This window comes from Solenopsis invicta, chromosome 3 (genome assembly GCF_016802725.1).
Source record: "Solenopsis invicta isolate M01_SB chromosome 3, UNIL_Sinv_3.0, whole genome shotgun sequence".
In the NCBI taxonomy this organism is placed as follows: domain Eukaryota; kingdom Metazoa; phylum Arthropoda; class Insecta; order Hymenoptera; family Formicidae; genus Solenopsis; species Solenopsis invicta.
The window spans coordinates 29,293,377-29,310,118 of NC_052666.1; the positions used below are offsets into that span (position 1 = coordinate 29,293,377).

Consider the following 16,742-nt stretch of genomic DNA (forward strand, 5'->3'; position numbering starts at 1 on the left):
TTCAAAAATTAGTGACACTAATTCCTAAAATTTCTGTATTCATTTCAACCTCACTCAATCTCATTCTATTCTAGCAATACTGGTGCTATCGTACGAATATTGAATGTCATGTACAAGTGGCACTAATTTTGGCTTTAGCATGGACTTAAGGAAGAGAAATTTCTCAGTCTACGCCATATGTGATATATTGCGCGTAGGGTTGATATGTAGTTATTACGTATACTTGCTGTACTTGACATATGTGCAGACAGTTAACTTAGAGAATATTTTATACATTGTATGTGCGCCCGTGTCGCTGTATTATCTCTTATTTTAATAATATAAGACTGCGAGAAATACGATCTATCGCTCGGGTCTGGTAAACATGAAATTATACCAGTATTTTATTCGAAGGGAATATAATAATGTGCGTGACATGTAGAGAACGGCAATATCCTCGATGACAATTGCAAGTAGGAAAACTTCACAATTATAGTTTTCATAATACGGAGCGGAAAAGAACGTATAGAACGTAAGAACTCATAATGAATATCTAATAGGCTTTATGTCGATTTTTTAATGGCTGCTATTAATGGTACTAAGGTTAAGAAAAGTTCAGGTATGTAAAACTATATGCGTAGTCTGTCGTAAGACGTGCTCGGTTACTAAATGAAATTTATTGAGCTTTACAATAATAAAATATATGTGACTGATTTGTTAGTTCTGTTATATTATTAAACGAAGGTTTAAAAGAAAAGATATTTCAAGAAAGAGTGCGCGATAAATATTTATAAATGTTGCTTTTTAACATTTACATGAACAATAAGATTTGCGTTACAGTTGAATAAGTTCCATTCGATTCACAATCGGAGATTTTAATGTACGCGAGCTATGTGGTGGATGAATAAAATTTATCACGATCAAACAGTCGCATGCAGAGTTAAACGTGTGATTTAAAGCCAGTTTGCGTAATTTATCAATCGCACAATACATTTTATAGAATGTTAAACTGTCTTCTGTATTAAATTTAATTTTTACTTACTTTCATATTATTATATTGTATGTATACAGCTCTATCTAATAAGAATATTTAAAAATAGACGTTTTCTTCGCAATGATTTAAACCACTATTTTACATATAGAAAAAAACTAAATTTGTAAACAAAATTGATAAATTGTTGATAAAGTGTAAACTTAAAATATGCAAATTCTTACTCTAAATTTTTTAATGTATACATTTGGTGGTATATGGCGACCGATTGAATGGTCATCAAATGCTGCCAATTCACTGTATAATATATTTACCTGCATTGTACTAATTATGGAATACTTTTTGGTGATAACTCAATTTCTGGATATTCTACTTGTTGTCGATAATGTTGATGATTTTGTTATTAACTCTTTAATGTTCATGAGTATCATTAATGTTGTATCTAAAGCGACTGTCGTTGTTGTACGTCGTAATGCGATTATTAACTTGGTGCAAAGATTGTTGAAGGGATTATGTAAACCTCAAGATGAAGACGAAATAACGATACAAACAAAATTTGATCAGTTTATCAGGTAGGTATCATGCAAAATTATTAGAATAAAGGAATTCGGCGAAACATTTAATCGCGTAAAGTGTAATCGCGTAGAATGTCTATGCAATAATTTAATTCGTGTAGGATTGATATGTATCATTTCTATTATATTCAATTAACATTGACAAGTGTTGATGTTTTAGCATTTCCTACGAGTTTTCTACGTTTTGCTGAAGTTTGATAATTTTATGTCTTAAAACAATCTTTTCCTTTTTAAATAATGTATTCATTCTTTGCATTTAATTAAAATAATGGATATATCTTATATAGAAAGCTCATAAATATTATTTTGAGAGAAAGAGAGAGAGAGAGAGAGCCCAGATCATTATCAGATATAGGCACGAACACACATACACACATTAATCATTATAATTCATATAATTACAAATTTATGCAAAATTTGAAAAAAAACAAGTATACTGATTATCATAAAAGTGTAAAAATTAATGAAATATTATTTTGATTTTAAATTTACAGATCGTGGTCAATAAAATATATAATTTTGGCATCAAGCTCTCTTACAGGCGTTACAATAGGATCAATATTAAATGTTATGCATGGTCAATTACCTTATCGAGCATGGTTGCCATGGGATTACAATAATGTGCCTCTAGTATTCTGGGTTATATCCATTCATCAGATCATAGCTTTAATTTTTGCCACTTTCATAAATGTCGGCACGGAAACTCTAGTTTTCGGATTGTTTATACAAACATGTGCCCAGTTTGAAATTTTCGAAAATCGTCTTCATAAGTTAATAGTTAATAAAACAATTGGACATCTAGGACATGCACTCTCTTCGTCGAACAAAGACAAAACAGAAATATCGAAATGCGTATGCCATCATCTCAGCATTTATAAGTAAGTCGCTTGAAAATTGATTTTTATACATATAATTGCACATTTCTTTATACATGCGCGCACGTGCGTGCGTGCGTGCGTGCGTGCGTGCGTGCGTGCGTGTATGAATACGCATACACTTGTATATAAATGTTACAATATTATTTAATCTAAAAACTGCTATTATTATTTATAACAATATCTTTATAACAATAAAGTTGTATAAAATTGTAAAATAATATAACTAAAAGCTATTTGGAAGTAATTATTGCATTATTGCTTAATAATAGAATATTATTAACGTGATTTTAATAATATAACAATATTATATTAATATGTATTATTATTATTCTGTAATAAGTATAAAAGTAAATTATATCTTTACTGAAAAATCAAGATGTCTTTGTTCTATAAATAATAATTACAATTTTTCTATAGTTAAAAAAAATAATTTAATTAAAAATAATTTTAAAAATTTAATAAATTTATAGAATTATGCATAATATACAATTGTCAGGATAAATTACTTTAGTCAATTGCAAAACTAATATGAAATTATTACAGATATGCCAAATCGGTAAACGTTATATTCAATCAGATACTCTTTATTCAATTCTCTTGTAGTATATTGATACTATGTACAAGCGTGTATTACTTATCAATACATATTGCGGAACTGTCTGGAGTTGCATCTTTAATAGTGTACACCATTTGCATGTTTGTACAAATCTACATTTATTGCTGGTCTGGAAACGAAGTCATTCTTAAGGTAATTATCCATACTTTATAATTCAAATTATCCAAGTTATTGTAATAGGAAATCGCGAGAACTTTAGTCTAATTAAACTTTTTACGAAATTTAGTGAAATAATATAACAATATACTAATATATTTAGAACTATTCTATATACATGTATACATGTAATATATAATTTTCCATTTACATATATGTATATCAAAGTTTGATATTTTGTAATTGATTACTAATTACACAATTACTGGTAATATAATCTTAAGATTGATAGATTACGATTACACTTGTAATCGGTAATTGTCCATGTAGCGATTATTATTACAAGTAATCTGTAATTGTAATTTGATAGAATTACACTCACACTTACTAAAGCTATTATTAGAAATGTAAAAAATGTAAAAATAAAAGATGTGACGTAATGTACGTAATGTTCTTTTGATAATCAAGTGCTTAACTAATTCCTAATCAATTATTTTGGTAACAATGATTACTACTAATTATTTGTAATTACTAACAATAAGTATTTCAAATTATTGTACTTAGTAATCTGACAGTACAATTACCAATAAGCATGATTACCAAAGTACTTGATTATTTTGTAATTAAGATTACGTGAATCGTTTAAATAATTAATTACCAAAAGTAATCAATTACACACAACTCTGTATAATATTAGTCATATTGATAAAATCATTTGGTATTATTTGCTAATTGTAAATGATAATTTTATTTATGTTATGATTGGCAGAGTATGAATACAGGAAACGCTATATATCATATGGATTGGCCATTATTGTCAATTAGCGAAAAAAAAGAATTGCTATTAATCATGAAGCGTAGTACAATTCCTATCAAGTTCACTAGTAGCTTCTTAATAACTTTATCTCTTCAGTCGTACAGCAACGTTAGTAATGCTATTATTTACAATTGGTTGACTGATTAAATGTTGTATGTATCATCAGGAGATTTTATGCGTATATTTTAATTTAATATTTGTTGCGTATATTCGGTAAAACGCGACTTGTGCTTTTAATATAAGTGTATAATCTATTAAGTTTATAACGTCTTTTTTAATTTGCTTTTCAGATGTTGAAAACGTCATATTCCGCATTTAATTTACTCAAACAATGAAATATAAATAATTAATAATCTAAAGCTCATTTGAGCATTGACAGTTATGTAGCTCTTCGTAAATTAATGAGATCAAATCTTAAAATTTCTGTTTATATATTTATTTTAACCTTAATCTTTCTCATGACTTTAAAAATATTGTTGGTGCTGTTGCACGCACACATTGAATACATATATTTTACACAACGTAACAAGATGCATGGTTTAGTTTCATATACAAATGGCATTAATTTTGGCTTTAGCATGAAATTGAGAAAGAGAAATTTCTCAGTCTATGCCATATGCGCACATTTTGCGTAAAGTTGACAAATGTAATTATTGTGTACACTGACTGTAGTTAGCATACGTGGAGACAGAGAATATTTTGTACATTGTGTGTCCATATCGTTGCATTAGCTCTTATTTTATGCAATCAGATCAAAGGCTTTGTGCACTGAGAGAAATCGTTAGGTAAGCTCAACTAACGTTTGGTTGAATAGTGATCAATTAAATTTTGTAGTTACTAGTAAAAACTTAATTACATTTAACAAACTTTAACTTTTTGTAATTTGTTGTATGAAAATAATTATTTGGTTAAAGCTACAAATTGTTTGGTCAAAACAATTATATATTTACTAATTATAACTATAATCTCATTTAATCTATAATCTAATTATAACTATAAGCTCATTTGATTACTATTCAATCAAATGTTAGTTGATTTTACCAAACATTTTTCTCATTGTGAGAAATACGAATATCTATTACTCGGTTCTGGTATAAGTAGAAACATGAAATTATACAAATATTTTATTCGATGAGAATATAACAATATGCGACATTATGAAAAATGGCCTCTCTTGATGGCGATTGTAAGTAGTTATGCAATTATAATATTCATAGGGTCGGAAAGGAACGTACATCTCATAATAAATGTCTAATCGACTTTATATCGATTATTTTAACGACCCTTATTAATGGTTAAGTTCAAGTAAAAAACTACGTATACAGTCTGTCGTGAAACGTATTCGATTAAATAACATTTATTGAATTTTACACAATAATAAAACGTGATTTAAAACTGCTATATTTCATAATATTGTCGTACTATTAGATGACAGAATAAAAAAGAAAATTTGAAACAAATATTCCAAAAAAAGGTGCGCGATAAATATTTATAAATAGTCTTTTGTAGCAATCATATGGATAATACAAATTGCATTACAGCTGAGAAAGCTCATTTAATTCTTAATTCGAGATTACATTGTACGCGATTTAGATGGATGAATAAAATTTGTCACAATCAGACAATGCAGGATTAAGCGTGCGAATTAAACATTAATTTACAGAATTTATTATAATCGCGTAATCTATGGCACAGACCGCTTTCTATATTTTATTTAAATTTTATAAAATTGTATGTATAAAACTTCATCTAATAAAAATATTTAAAAACTGACATTTCTTCGCAATGTTTTAAATCATTTTTTTTTTTAATATTTTACGTGTAGAAAAAAAAATTGAATTTGTGAACAAAGTCGATAAATAGTCGATAAAGGAAATTGCAAATATGCAAATTCTTTCTGTAAATTTTTTAATTTGTACATTTGATGGATATAACTGATTGAATGGTCACCTCAATTCCTGCGTATCCTATTCGTCGAAAATATCGATGATTTTGCTACTGCTTCTTTTATGTTCGAAGCTGTGTAGCTGTTACATGTAAATCGACTGTCATTGTGATACGTAATACAATCATCGGCTTGGTGCAAACATTGTTAAACAAATTACATAAACCTGAAGATGAGAATGAAGTGACGATACAAACGACATTTGATAATTTTATCAGAGGTAGGTATCATATAAAATTATTAGAACAATCTGACAAAACATTGACGTAATCGTGTAGAATGTGTTATACTAGAATTGACAAAGTTACTTTATGAAAGTAACTCCTTACCGTTACCGTTACTTAAAAAATAACAAGTTATTACTACATATTTTTGATACTTTTTTCTTGATGTTAGTAGAATATTATATATGATTAATAGAATAATATATATACTTCGACGTAACATATTACTTTCCAACGGTCTACACAATTATTTAATTCATGTACGATATGTGTAGTATGTATCATTTTTATTGTGTTCAATTATTCCTCAGCTGACACACTATATTGGATTCGATATTTTGCCACACATGGATGTACGTCATCCAATCATTTTTAGTTGCATGCATCTCGGTACATAATGCATAGAATTTTAACAATTTTTTTGAAATGATACGCCAGAAAATCAAGAAGACTAAATAAGTACAAAAATCGAGAAGTTGAATATATTCAAAATATTAAAAAAAAAAAGCGAACGATTTATGTAATTTACATGAATGCCAAGCATTTTTGTAAACAATTCGGGTGTAGGATATCCAGTGTATCAGCTGAGGGTTTACATTGACAAATGTTGATACTTCATTATTTCCTGCGAGTATTTACGTTTTGCTCAATTTTGTGAATTTTATATCTCAACAATTTTTTTCTTATTTAATAACGCATTGATTCTTTTAATTTAAATTAATAAATCTTTTTATAGAATAAATTCATAAATATTATTTCAAGAGAAAGAGAGATATCAGCAAACGTAGGCACAAATTAACATTCAATAATAAATTTGGAAATATAAATATATTTTGTTTATCATAAAAGTGTACAAATTAATAAAATATATTTTCGATTCTACATTTACAGATCACGTGCTTGATACAAGTTTTGCTTTTGTTGGCAAGTTTTGCTACAATAGAATCCATATTATGTGTTATGCATTTTTTTCGATAAAAGTAGCGAAAACATTAACTGCAAATTAATATAAAAAGTCATTTTACATATCATTTTAAAGAGAAAACTGAATAGAAGAGAAAGAAAGACACATATTTATAAAATATTTATGAAATATTGTAAATCATACACGTTCCGCACATTTGTAATAATTTTAATATGTGTTATGTAAAAAAAAATTATGAAATGTAATCCCTTTGCTGTGTCTCAGATCCAACTTTAGCTTTATTTCCAACTTCATGTGCTTTTCTTAGATTCTTTTCAGCCATAAATTAATATTTTGCGAAAGTAGAACTTTTTTGACATTCAGGTTACATTAACATTGTTTTGCAGAAGTTTTACAGAAGAAAATCTACTAAAGGCGCGTTCACTCAAGTGTGTAAAGTTGGCATCCCTATGGTACGAAATCGTACAAAAAAAAAGGAAAAGTTTTTGATAGTTTTTACCATAAAGAATAGCTTCATAGTTTTTACAAATAGTTCTGCCTATTATAACAAAAATAATAAATTTTGAAAAAGGGGGTGCTAACTTCACACTTAGCACCGAATAGTTCTGAATAGCTAATTTGATGTCTTTTATTAGCTAATTTAATGTCTTTTAACGGGTACTAGAATTCTCGATATAAAAAAACTTTTTTTATTAAGACAAAAAAATAAAAAAAAATAAATGTATGTCAAATTCAAATAGTTCTAAATATCATATACAATTTTTTTCAATGAGTTTTAGAGTTCTCGATACATTTTAGAAATACTTTTGCCTGCCTGAAAATGTAAAAAAAAAAATTGGGATTGAATTCTTAAAAAAGGTGATATCAAAAAAATAGTCGATACTTCAAAAATACAAATTTACGTAACTTTACGTAATTTTCTCATTGAGATTTTTAAAGGAATCCGCGATTAAGGCCAAGCGAGCAGGCTAGTGCTCTTTGTTAAGCGCACTCGCAAATACATTGTTTTTGTCTTCGATTTCAGAGCCATTTATTGCAAACTCTTTTAATTACCACGTCTTCGCGCCGATTTCACACGCCAATTTACACATAAAATTTTAAATTCATTATTTCTCTTGTACTAAAATTTCTAGGCCCAATTTGAAAACACAATATTGTTCTTTGTTATAATTCTGAGAACTCACCAGACTTATTTTGTCTGCGTTCCGAAATTCACTGCCATTATTGAACATTAATAATCACCCTGTATATATGTATGTATGTATATATGTATGTATGTATGTATAACCATCAACCATTATTCGTGTAATTTTAGTTTAATATTTATGGCTTACATCCGGGAAAACACGGCCTGTATTTTTAACATAAATGTGTGATATGTAAAACTTATAACGTCTTTTCCAATTTTTTTTAGATTTTGAAAACGTCATACGCCGCATTTAACATACTCAAACAATAAAATAATTTATAATCAAAAGCTTACTTGAGCATTGACAATCATGTAGCTTTTCATAAATTAATGAGATCAAATGTTGAAATTTTTGTGTGTTTATTTTCACCTTATTTTCACTTTATTTCGATTCCAGAAATATCAATGCAAAAATATTGAATGCGCAAGTTTTGAATATTAACATTTTACACGCAAAATACACGGTTTGTGTTTTCATGTATAAGCAGTACTAAATTTGATTTCAGCATTTAAGTTAGAAAAGAATAAGTTCTCAGTCTTTACTATATGTGATGTATTGCGTATAAGCTTATAAATTGTTTTCTCGCACATTTGCCATACTTCGAAAGTATATAGAAAAGTAACTTGAGAAATATACTCTACTATATTATACATCATCCGTCTTATTGCTACAATGGTGTTGTATTTTTATGTATTAATATGAGAAGCTTTGAAATAAGATATTCGTCGCAATTCCGACAAACATGAAAAAATTTACTAAAATATAATAATGTGTATAATTGTAAAGGTTATCATGATACGTTCCAACAAACCGAATATCATAAATCCATGCTATATAACATAGATATAATACACCTATATATGTTACATATATGACATTCTATCTACGTCATATTCAGTATTTGTTAAGATAGTACTTATAAAATTTATTAATAGATACTTTATCAGTTTTATATAAATATTAGTATCATTGTTATTTTAAAATAAATATTTTACATATTAAAAGAAGATATTTGTGATACTATCAATGTTTGTCATGTACGTGACGATATAATATGTGAAAATGTTGCCAGTATTTTTTATAAATGCACAATCTTTATTAATAATTTTTCCAACTTTTTTTTCAGATTTTTAAAAAGTTGCAATTCAACATTTAATGCATTACAAAAGTGTGTGTGTATGTGTTTGAGCATGTCTATAATGTAGTATTTGATAAATTCTAAATCTTATAATTTTTTATTAAACACAGTTTAAATACAATATTCATTTTAGTATTATACGCCCTGCTCAAAAAGATTATTCGAACACTGGCACAGCTAGGCAGGCGCAAATTAAATGTACACATGTAAAACAATCTAACGTATACAATAATTTTGACATACAGGCAAAAATCGTTTTGAGTAGGGCGTTAGTTAAAGATAAAAACAATATAATTTCTTTTTGTATGTTACCTGCGAAGTTGTTGTGGATGTACTGGAAGTAATCTATAGTCTCCTGGTTCACTTGTTATAATCCGCAGAAGCGGATATACGGAATTAAGTTAGAAAATACTACTTAGATGCGTTGCCTCTCCCGTTACATTATCTCGCCCTTTTATGCAATAAAGTAAGACTTTATCATTCGCGGGAATTACGATCTTCCGCGTTGCCGCTAATGAAAAAGCAATACAAATATTTCATTCGATGGGAATGCGACGATGTGTGTAAAAGACTGTATAAAAGGTCGGCACTTCCTTGATCGTAAGTAAGATGATATTTATAATTATAGCATTCACATGAAGCGGAAAACAACATGTACCGTAATGAACGACTTCATGCTAGTGAATGACTAATAAATGGTTAATGAAAGCAATTAATGGTACTAGGGTTAAGAAGTTAGAGTATGTAAAACTATACACAGTCTGTCGCAAGACACGCTCGGTTACGTTTAAATAAAATTTATTGATCTTTACGATAATAAGATAAAGTGTTATATCATTGTTACATCATAGTACTCTGAGAAGCGCTATTTCAAAAAAGGTGCGCGATAAATGCCTACAATTTATACATTGCATTACGGTTATTTGTCGTCCAATTTTCTATCGGGCATAGCACATCTGAATGCAATCTGTATATTAGATAAATAAAATTTATCACAATTGGCCAATTTTATTCATAGTCGGTATTATTCAATACGATTTCAACACCAAGTTGTGGAATATATTTGCATAATTCGTCTTATAAAATATACTATTTTGATATTAAATTCATTTGTTCTTATAATTAACCTTCATAAGTATACACCTGGATATGTAATTAGTACATTTTAGAAAAAAATAATTTTTGCAATACTTTAAATCGCTCTTTTTTAGATATTTTACATGTAGAAAGCGGCTGTATTTTTGTGCAACACGTCGATAAGTTGTTTGTAAAGAAAGAGATCCAAATATGCAAATACTTTCTCTAAATTTTTTATTATATACCGTTTGTGGTATATGGCGACCTGTTGAATGGTCATCAAATGGTGCCAAGCTACTGTATAGTGTATTTACCTTTATTGTAGTATTCTCGCAATACTTTTTGATGTTAGGTCAATTTATGGATATAATTCTTGTTGTTGACAATATCGACGATTTTGCCACTAATGTTCTAATGTTCTTGACCATGATTGCCGTTTGCTGTAAAGCGACTGTCGTTATAGTGCGTCGGAATGCGATCTTCAACTTGGTGCAAGGATTGTTAAAAGCACCATATAAGCCTCAAGACGAGGCTGAAGTAGCTATACAAATAAAATTTGATAAGTTTATCAGGTGAGTCATTATTAATAAAATGTTCCAATACTATAAAATATCGATATTACCAGTTTAAAATATTCACGTAATGATTTAATTCAACATTTATATTCAACACGTTCTGCACGTACTATTTTTGAATTACCTTAGTTTTATCAATATTAGTTAATTCTTTAACACAAAATTTTCCGCGGCCCACATACCTTAGAACTGTCACTTCCACATGCAAGAGTACAGTAATTTTGTACATTCAGTTTAATTAATAAATTTCTTCGTTAAAATATTTTTCCGAAAAATGATTTTAAATTAGTGTATTTAAAATCAAACACACATAACGCATATAGAGACTAGTAATTAAACTCAATTTAATTCATAATTATAAATTTTTGTTTTATTAAAAATTGTAATAAAAGTTTATAAAATTGAATTTCAGTTCTAACTTTCTAGATCGTGCTCAATAAGGTATTTACTTTTGGCGTCGTGCTCCGTTACAGGCCTCACGCTAGGATCGGTGCTAAATGCTGTACATGGACGTTTGCCTTATCGAATATGGTTACCATGGGATTATAATATACCATTAATATTTTGGATTTTAGCTATTTATCAGATACTCACTGTAGTTTTCGCTGCTACCATAAATGTCGGCACGGAAACCTTAGTCTTCGGATTGTTTATACAAACGTGTGCCCAGCTTGAAATCTTTGAAAATCGTGTTAAGAAATTTATAATAAATAAAATAGTTGGACGTGCACTGTCTTCGTCGAATACAAATGAAATAGGTATATCGGAATGCGTGCATCATCATCTCAGCATTTACAAGTGAGTCACGTAAGAATTCGTTTTTAATACAAATTTTCACCTGTTTACGTACATGTGTACGTGTGCGTACATATTATTTAAATGCTACATTTAAGAACCATTATTATTTATAACGATAATTATTGACAGAAAATTATTTAAAGTTAAAAAAATAATATAACTGACGCTATTTGGAATTAATCGACAATAGGTACGAGTTAGAAAACAGAGCATTTAAAAATAATTTAATTATATAATTATTCCTCTGTGGTATGTTGTGCAAAAAAAAATAAAAATTAAAATTAAATTTAAATAGTTTGCTAACTAGCTCTTATTTTAATAAATAATATACTAAAATTTTCATATAAATTTTAAAATGATGAAAATCACATGTTATAAAATTTTACTTTACGATTATATATAATTATCTTATGCAAGGACTAACATGAAACCATTACAGATATGCTAAAATGGTAAACATTCTGTTCAACCAGGTGCTCTTTGTTCAATTCTTTGCAAGCATACTGGTATTATGTTCAAGCGTGTATTATCTGTCACTGCATATTACGGAATTTTCTGGAATTGCGTTTTTATTGATGTATACTATTTGCATGTTTGTACAAATCTTCGTTTACTGCTGGTCCGGAAACGAAGTCATACTTAAGGTAACTATCTGTACCATGTAATCTATACTAAACAGATGCATCTTAGTTATGGTTAATATAGATAATAAGAGTGAGTACTTTTGTACAATTCAATTTTTTACAAAATTTTGAGATAATTGCAAAAGAATCTTCCAAATTTGAAATTATTCTAAACTTGAAAACATTAAGAATACATTTTGCAAATACGTACGCGTGTGTGCCTGTGTAAAATTAATAATATTAATAAGATTATTTAATATTATTGTGTAATAATAATAACTTAATTTATGTCTTATTGGCAGAGTATGAGCACAGGAGACGCGATATATCGTATGGATTGGCCACTACTATCAAGCAACGATAGAAAAGGATTGCTAATGATCATGATACGTGGCACAATTCCTATAAAATTCAGTAGTAGCTTCTTGGTAATTTTGTCTCTTCAGTCTTACAGCACTGTTAGTATCATTGTCATAAATATTTAATAATAATAAATATTTACCATTAAAACGATAAGATATACCGTTTGTGATAATGTTTGTTACGTATGTACAAAAATATAGTTGAAATTTTTTGTAAATGTATCATATTATGTTTTGAATTAATATTTTTTCCAACTTTTCTTTCAGATCTTAAAAGCGTCATATTCAACATTTAATGTGTTGAGAAACTAAATAAGTGAGAGGGCATTTAAACATCGTAACAATATAGTATTTAATAAATTAGCGATTCTAAATATCTTATAACTTTTGTTTGCACACATATTTATTTCAGTCTTAATCCCTATTCCGATTATTTAAATAGTAGCGCACGCAGCAAGCAAGCACGCACGCACGCACGCATGCACTAAATGTACACATGTAACATACACATATATAATTTATTTTGACATATAAGCAGAAATCGTTTTTAGTCGGCCATTTATTGAATATGAAAAACATGATTTTTTTCTTATTCGTTATCTGCGACATTCTTTTGTGGACGTATCAGAAGTAAATCCATAGTTTTTTGGCTTACTTGCCAAATGGATATACGGACAGTTGTGCAATTATTAATTACAGTAATATTTATGCAACATATTTGCCTTCAGACTCTTAATAGTTCTTCTTTTTCTTCTGTATATCAAGAATAAAATTGGTCAAACAAGGATCTATATCACAATCAGTGCTTCAATGTGAAATGCGAATTAGTAATTAACAAGGCAGTTAATTATATAAAACTTTCACCCATATCATCAAATAAAAAAAAAGTAATGATATTGGAAATATAAATCATCATCTCAGCATTTACAAGTTAGTCTCTGAAAGATACATATATTTTACAAATGTATTCTTTAATTTATGCATTTTAATATTTATACTCTTAAATATATTTATCTGTTTGATAATGATAATACTTGATAAAATAATATTTATGATTATAACATGATTATTATGAGAATAGTCACAAAATATAGTCACTGTAATATACATGATGCGTTCATTTAGATTTCTTAGATTATTGCTAAAAGCTTAAAAGGAAAACGTTTCCAAGCTGATTTTATGAGTCTTTCTTAATAAAATTTACACAATAAAATCTAATTTCATTTAAGATATAGTTCTCAAAAAAGTAAAAATACCAGAATTTCTTTGATTCGTAATATTTTAGGTATTGAGAAATCATCAGTAAGATGTCTTTATCATTTGAAATGTAATAAAATTAACTTGACATTGTTACAAATATATGCCAAAAGAGTAAACATTATGTTCAATTAGAGGCTTGTTCTTTGTTCAATTTTTTTGGCAGTATCTTGATATTATGCATAAGTGTATTTTACACTTTTCAGAGACCGGAACTACGACTTTGCTAATGTACCTCATTTGTATGTTGATGTTCATACAAATATACGTTTATTGCTGCTCTGGAAATAAAATTATGCTTAAGGTAAATAATTGTTTATAGTTCACAATATATACCCTATGATCAGAAAGTACCGGGAATTTTTTATTTAAAAGTACCGCGCATGCGGGAACCGGTTTATTTTTTTTTCTTATGTTGGTACGACCTTAAGACGCACATCTGTCAGGTTTTAGTGTCATCCGATCATTAGTGTTTGCCTGGCGTTTGTTTACATCAGTCAACTTTTTTCATTTTGCCGCATTTTACCATGAATAATTTTGTTGAACAAAGAGTTTGTTTGAAATTTTGTGTTGCGAACGAAATTTCGTGTGCCGATGCACTGAAAATGTTGCAAAAAGCATTTTGCGAATCTGCTCTATCAAAAACAAGAGCATACGAGTGGTATAAAGACTTTAAAAGTGGTCGTACAGTGGTGGAAGATTTCCCTCGTTCCGGACGTCCATCGACGTCGAACACCGATGAAAACGTGAAGAAAGTGAAAGAAATGGTGCTTGAAAATCGTCATACCAGCTTAAGAGAGATGTCTAGTGAACTTGGCATTGCATATGGAACGGCACAGCATATTGTGGTTGATGTTTTGGGTATGAGACGCGTGGCAGCCAGGCTCGTTCCGAAGGATCTGAATTTCTTGCAAAAACACCACCGAAAGACAGTTGCTGAAGAGATGATTTCTGAAGCCCAAAGTGATCCAACCTTCATGAAACGGATAATTACAGGCGACAAGACATGGGTCTATGAATTTGACATGGAAACAAAGCAACAATCGTCCGAGTGGCGCTTCGAAGACGAGCCGAAACCGAAAAAACCGCGTCAAAGCCGCTCAAAAGTGAAGGTGATGTTGACTGTTTACTTCGATTGCCAAGGCGTTGTGCACTATGAGTACCTTCCACCGGGCCAGACAGTCAACAAAGAATATTATTTATCCGTTTTGAAGCGTTTGAGAGATGCTGTACGTCGCAAACGGCCGGAAATGTGGGCCGACAATTCTTGGATTTTGCATGATGATAACGCACCATCGCACCAAGCCCGAATTGTACTGAATTATTTGACCAAACATCAAGTAAATACCATCAAGCAAGCACCGTATTCACCTGATATGGCCCCGTGCGACTTTTTTTTGTTCCCCAAGTTGAAGTTGCCACTTCGTGGAAAGAGATTTCAGTCGATCGAGGAGATCAAACAGAATGCGACGAGGGAACTAAAGGCCATCCCTTCGTCGGTCTACCAGGGATGCATGGAGGCCTGGGTCAAGCGTTGGCACATGTGTGTTGCTTCAGATGGATCATATTTTGAAGGAGATAAAATAAATTTGCCTGAAATTTAACTCTATTTTGTTTTATTTAAAAATTCCCGGTACTTTCTGATCATAGGGTATTGCAACAAATAAAACAAAAAAATATATATAATTTTAAAAAATATATATAATAGTAAATATAATTACGTTAAATGTATTGCACACATGTCATGATTTATGTTGTCCATAATCGATAAAAGCATCAATCGCTTTCAAGCCTATCATTCTATCGATCTATGATTTTGAAAATTATAAGTGCTCTCTAAATTGCTATGTATGTGTGTATTACTTTGTTGAAATTGAAATCGATAGTAATATTGAACTTAACTGCTTGAAACGATGACATAAATCAAGTAATAAAAATCAATAGAGGTGCACATCGATCGAGGGTGCGAATGAAATATCCTTCTCGGACACACACCTGATTGACAGTACAAAAATATCGATATAAATTTATTCTACATAATAATATATATTTCTTAGAACTTTATAAAACCTTTTAAATTGTTATGTGTATCTGATTTTATCCATACACACACACACACACACACACACACACACACATATATATATATATACACATATATATAAAATTTTACTTAAGGAAACATTTTCAAGTATTTTAATTTTTAAGTAAGTATGAAATTATTAATGATTACCCAATAATAAAGTTTACCAGTGTAATTGATAACTGTATCACTTCAGTTTTAGAGCAATCTTAACGATTAAAGTACTTGTTTTATGTTTCGCTTAAAGAGAAATATAAAATGTTTGTAATATTTGAATGCTTTTTACATGTAGGCCCACGAAAATAAAGCCTTGTAAATTTTTTACATTATCTTCATTACTCTTACTTGTAATTTTTGTTCCAGATTCTGAAGATGTCATACTCAGCGTAACGTGTTCACAACAATCTTAAAATACAGATAATCGAAAATGTGTTTGGATATAATGATAATCTTTGAAAAGTTTTTGATAAATTAATAATTATAAAAACACTGTAACGTTAAACTATTATATATGTAGCATAAAATGTTATTTTTGATTTAATAGAACAAATATTTGTTGCAACAAGTTAAACATAATCTCAAAATTTTGTTAT

General features: G+C 29.0%; 1 protein-coding gene across 1 annotated transcript; it reads left to right on the forward strand.

Moving 5' to 3' along the window:
- The first annotated feature begins 5 nt into the window (after nt 1–5).
- LOC105199425 lies at nt 6–16,714 on the forward strand. The gene is given in 13 exon segments (XM_011166547.3): nt 6–1,542; nt 2,040–2,423; nt 2,967–3,171; nt 3,905–4,060; nt 4,243–4,283; nt 5,972–6,117; nt 10,636–11,023; nt 11,453–11,824; nt 12,264–12,468; nt 12,750–12,905; nt 13,077–13,739; nt 14,273–14,370; nt 16,513–16,714. Coding segments are annotated over 11 exon segments (2,532 nt in total). The 5' UTR covers nt 6–1,180; the 3' UTR covers nt 13,194–13,739; nt 14,273–14,370; nt 16,513–16,714.
- The last annotated feature ends 28 nt before the right edge of the window (nt 16,715–16,742 follow it).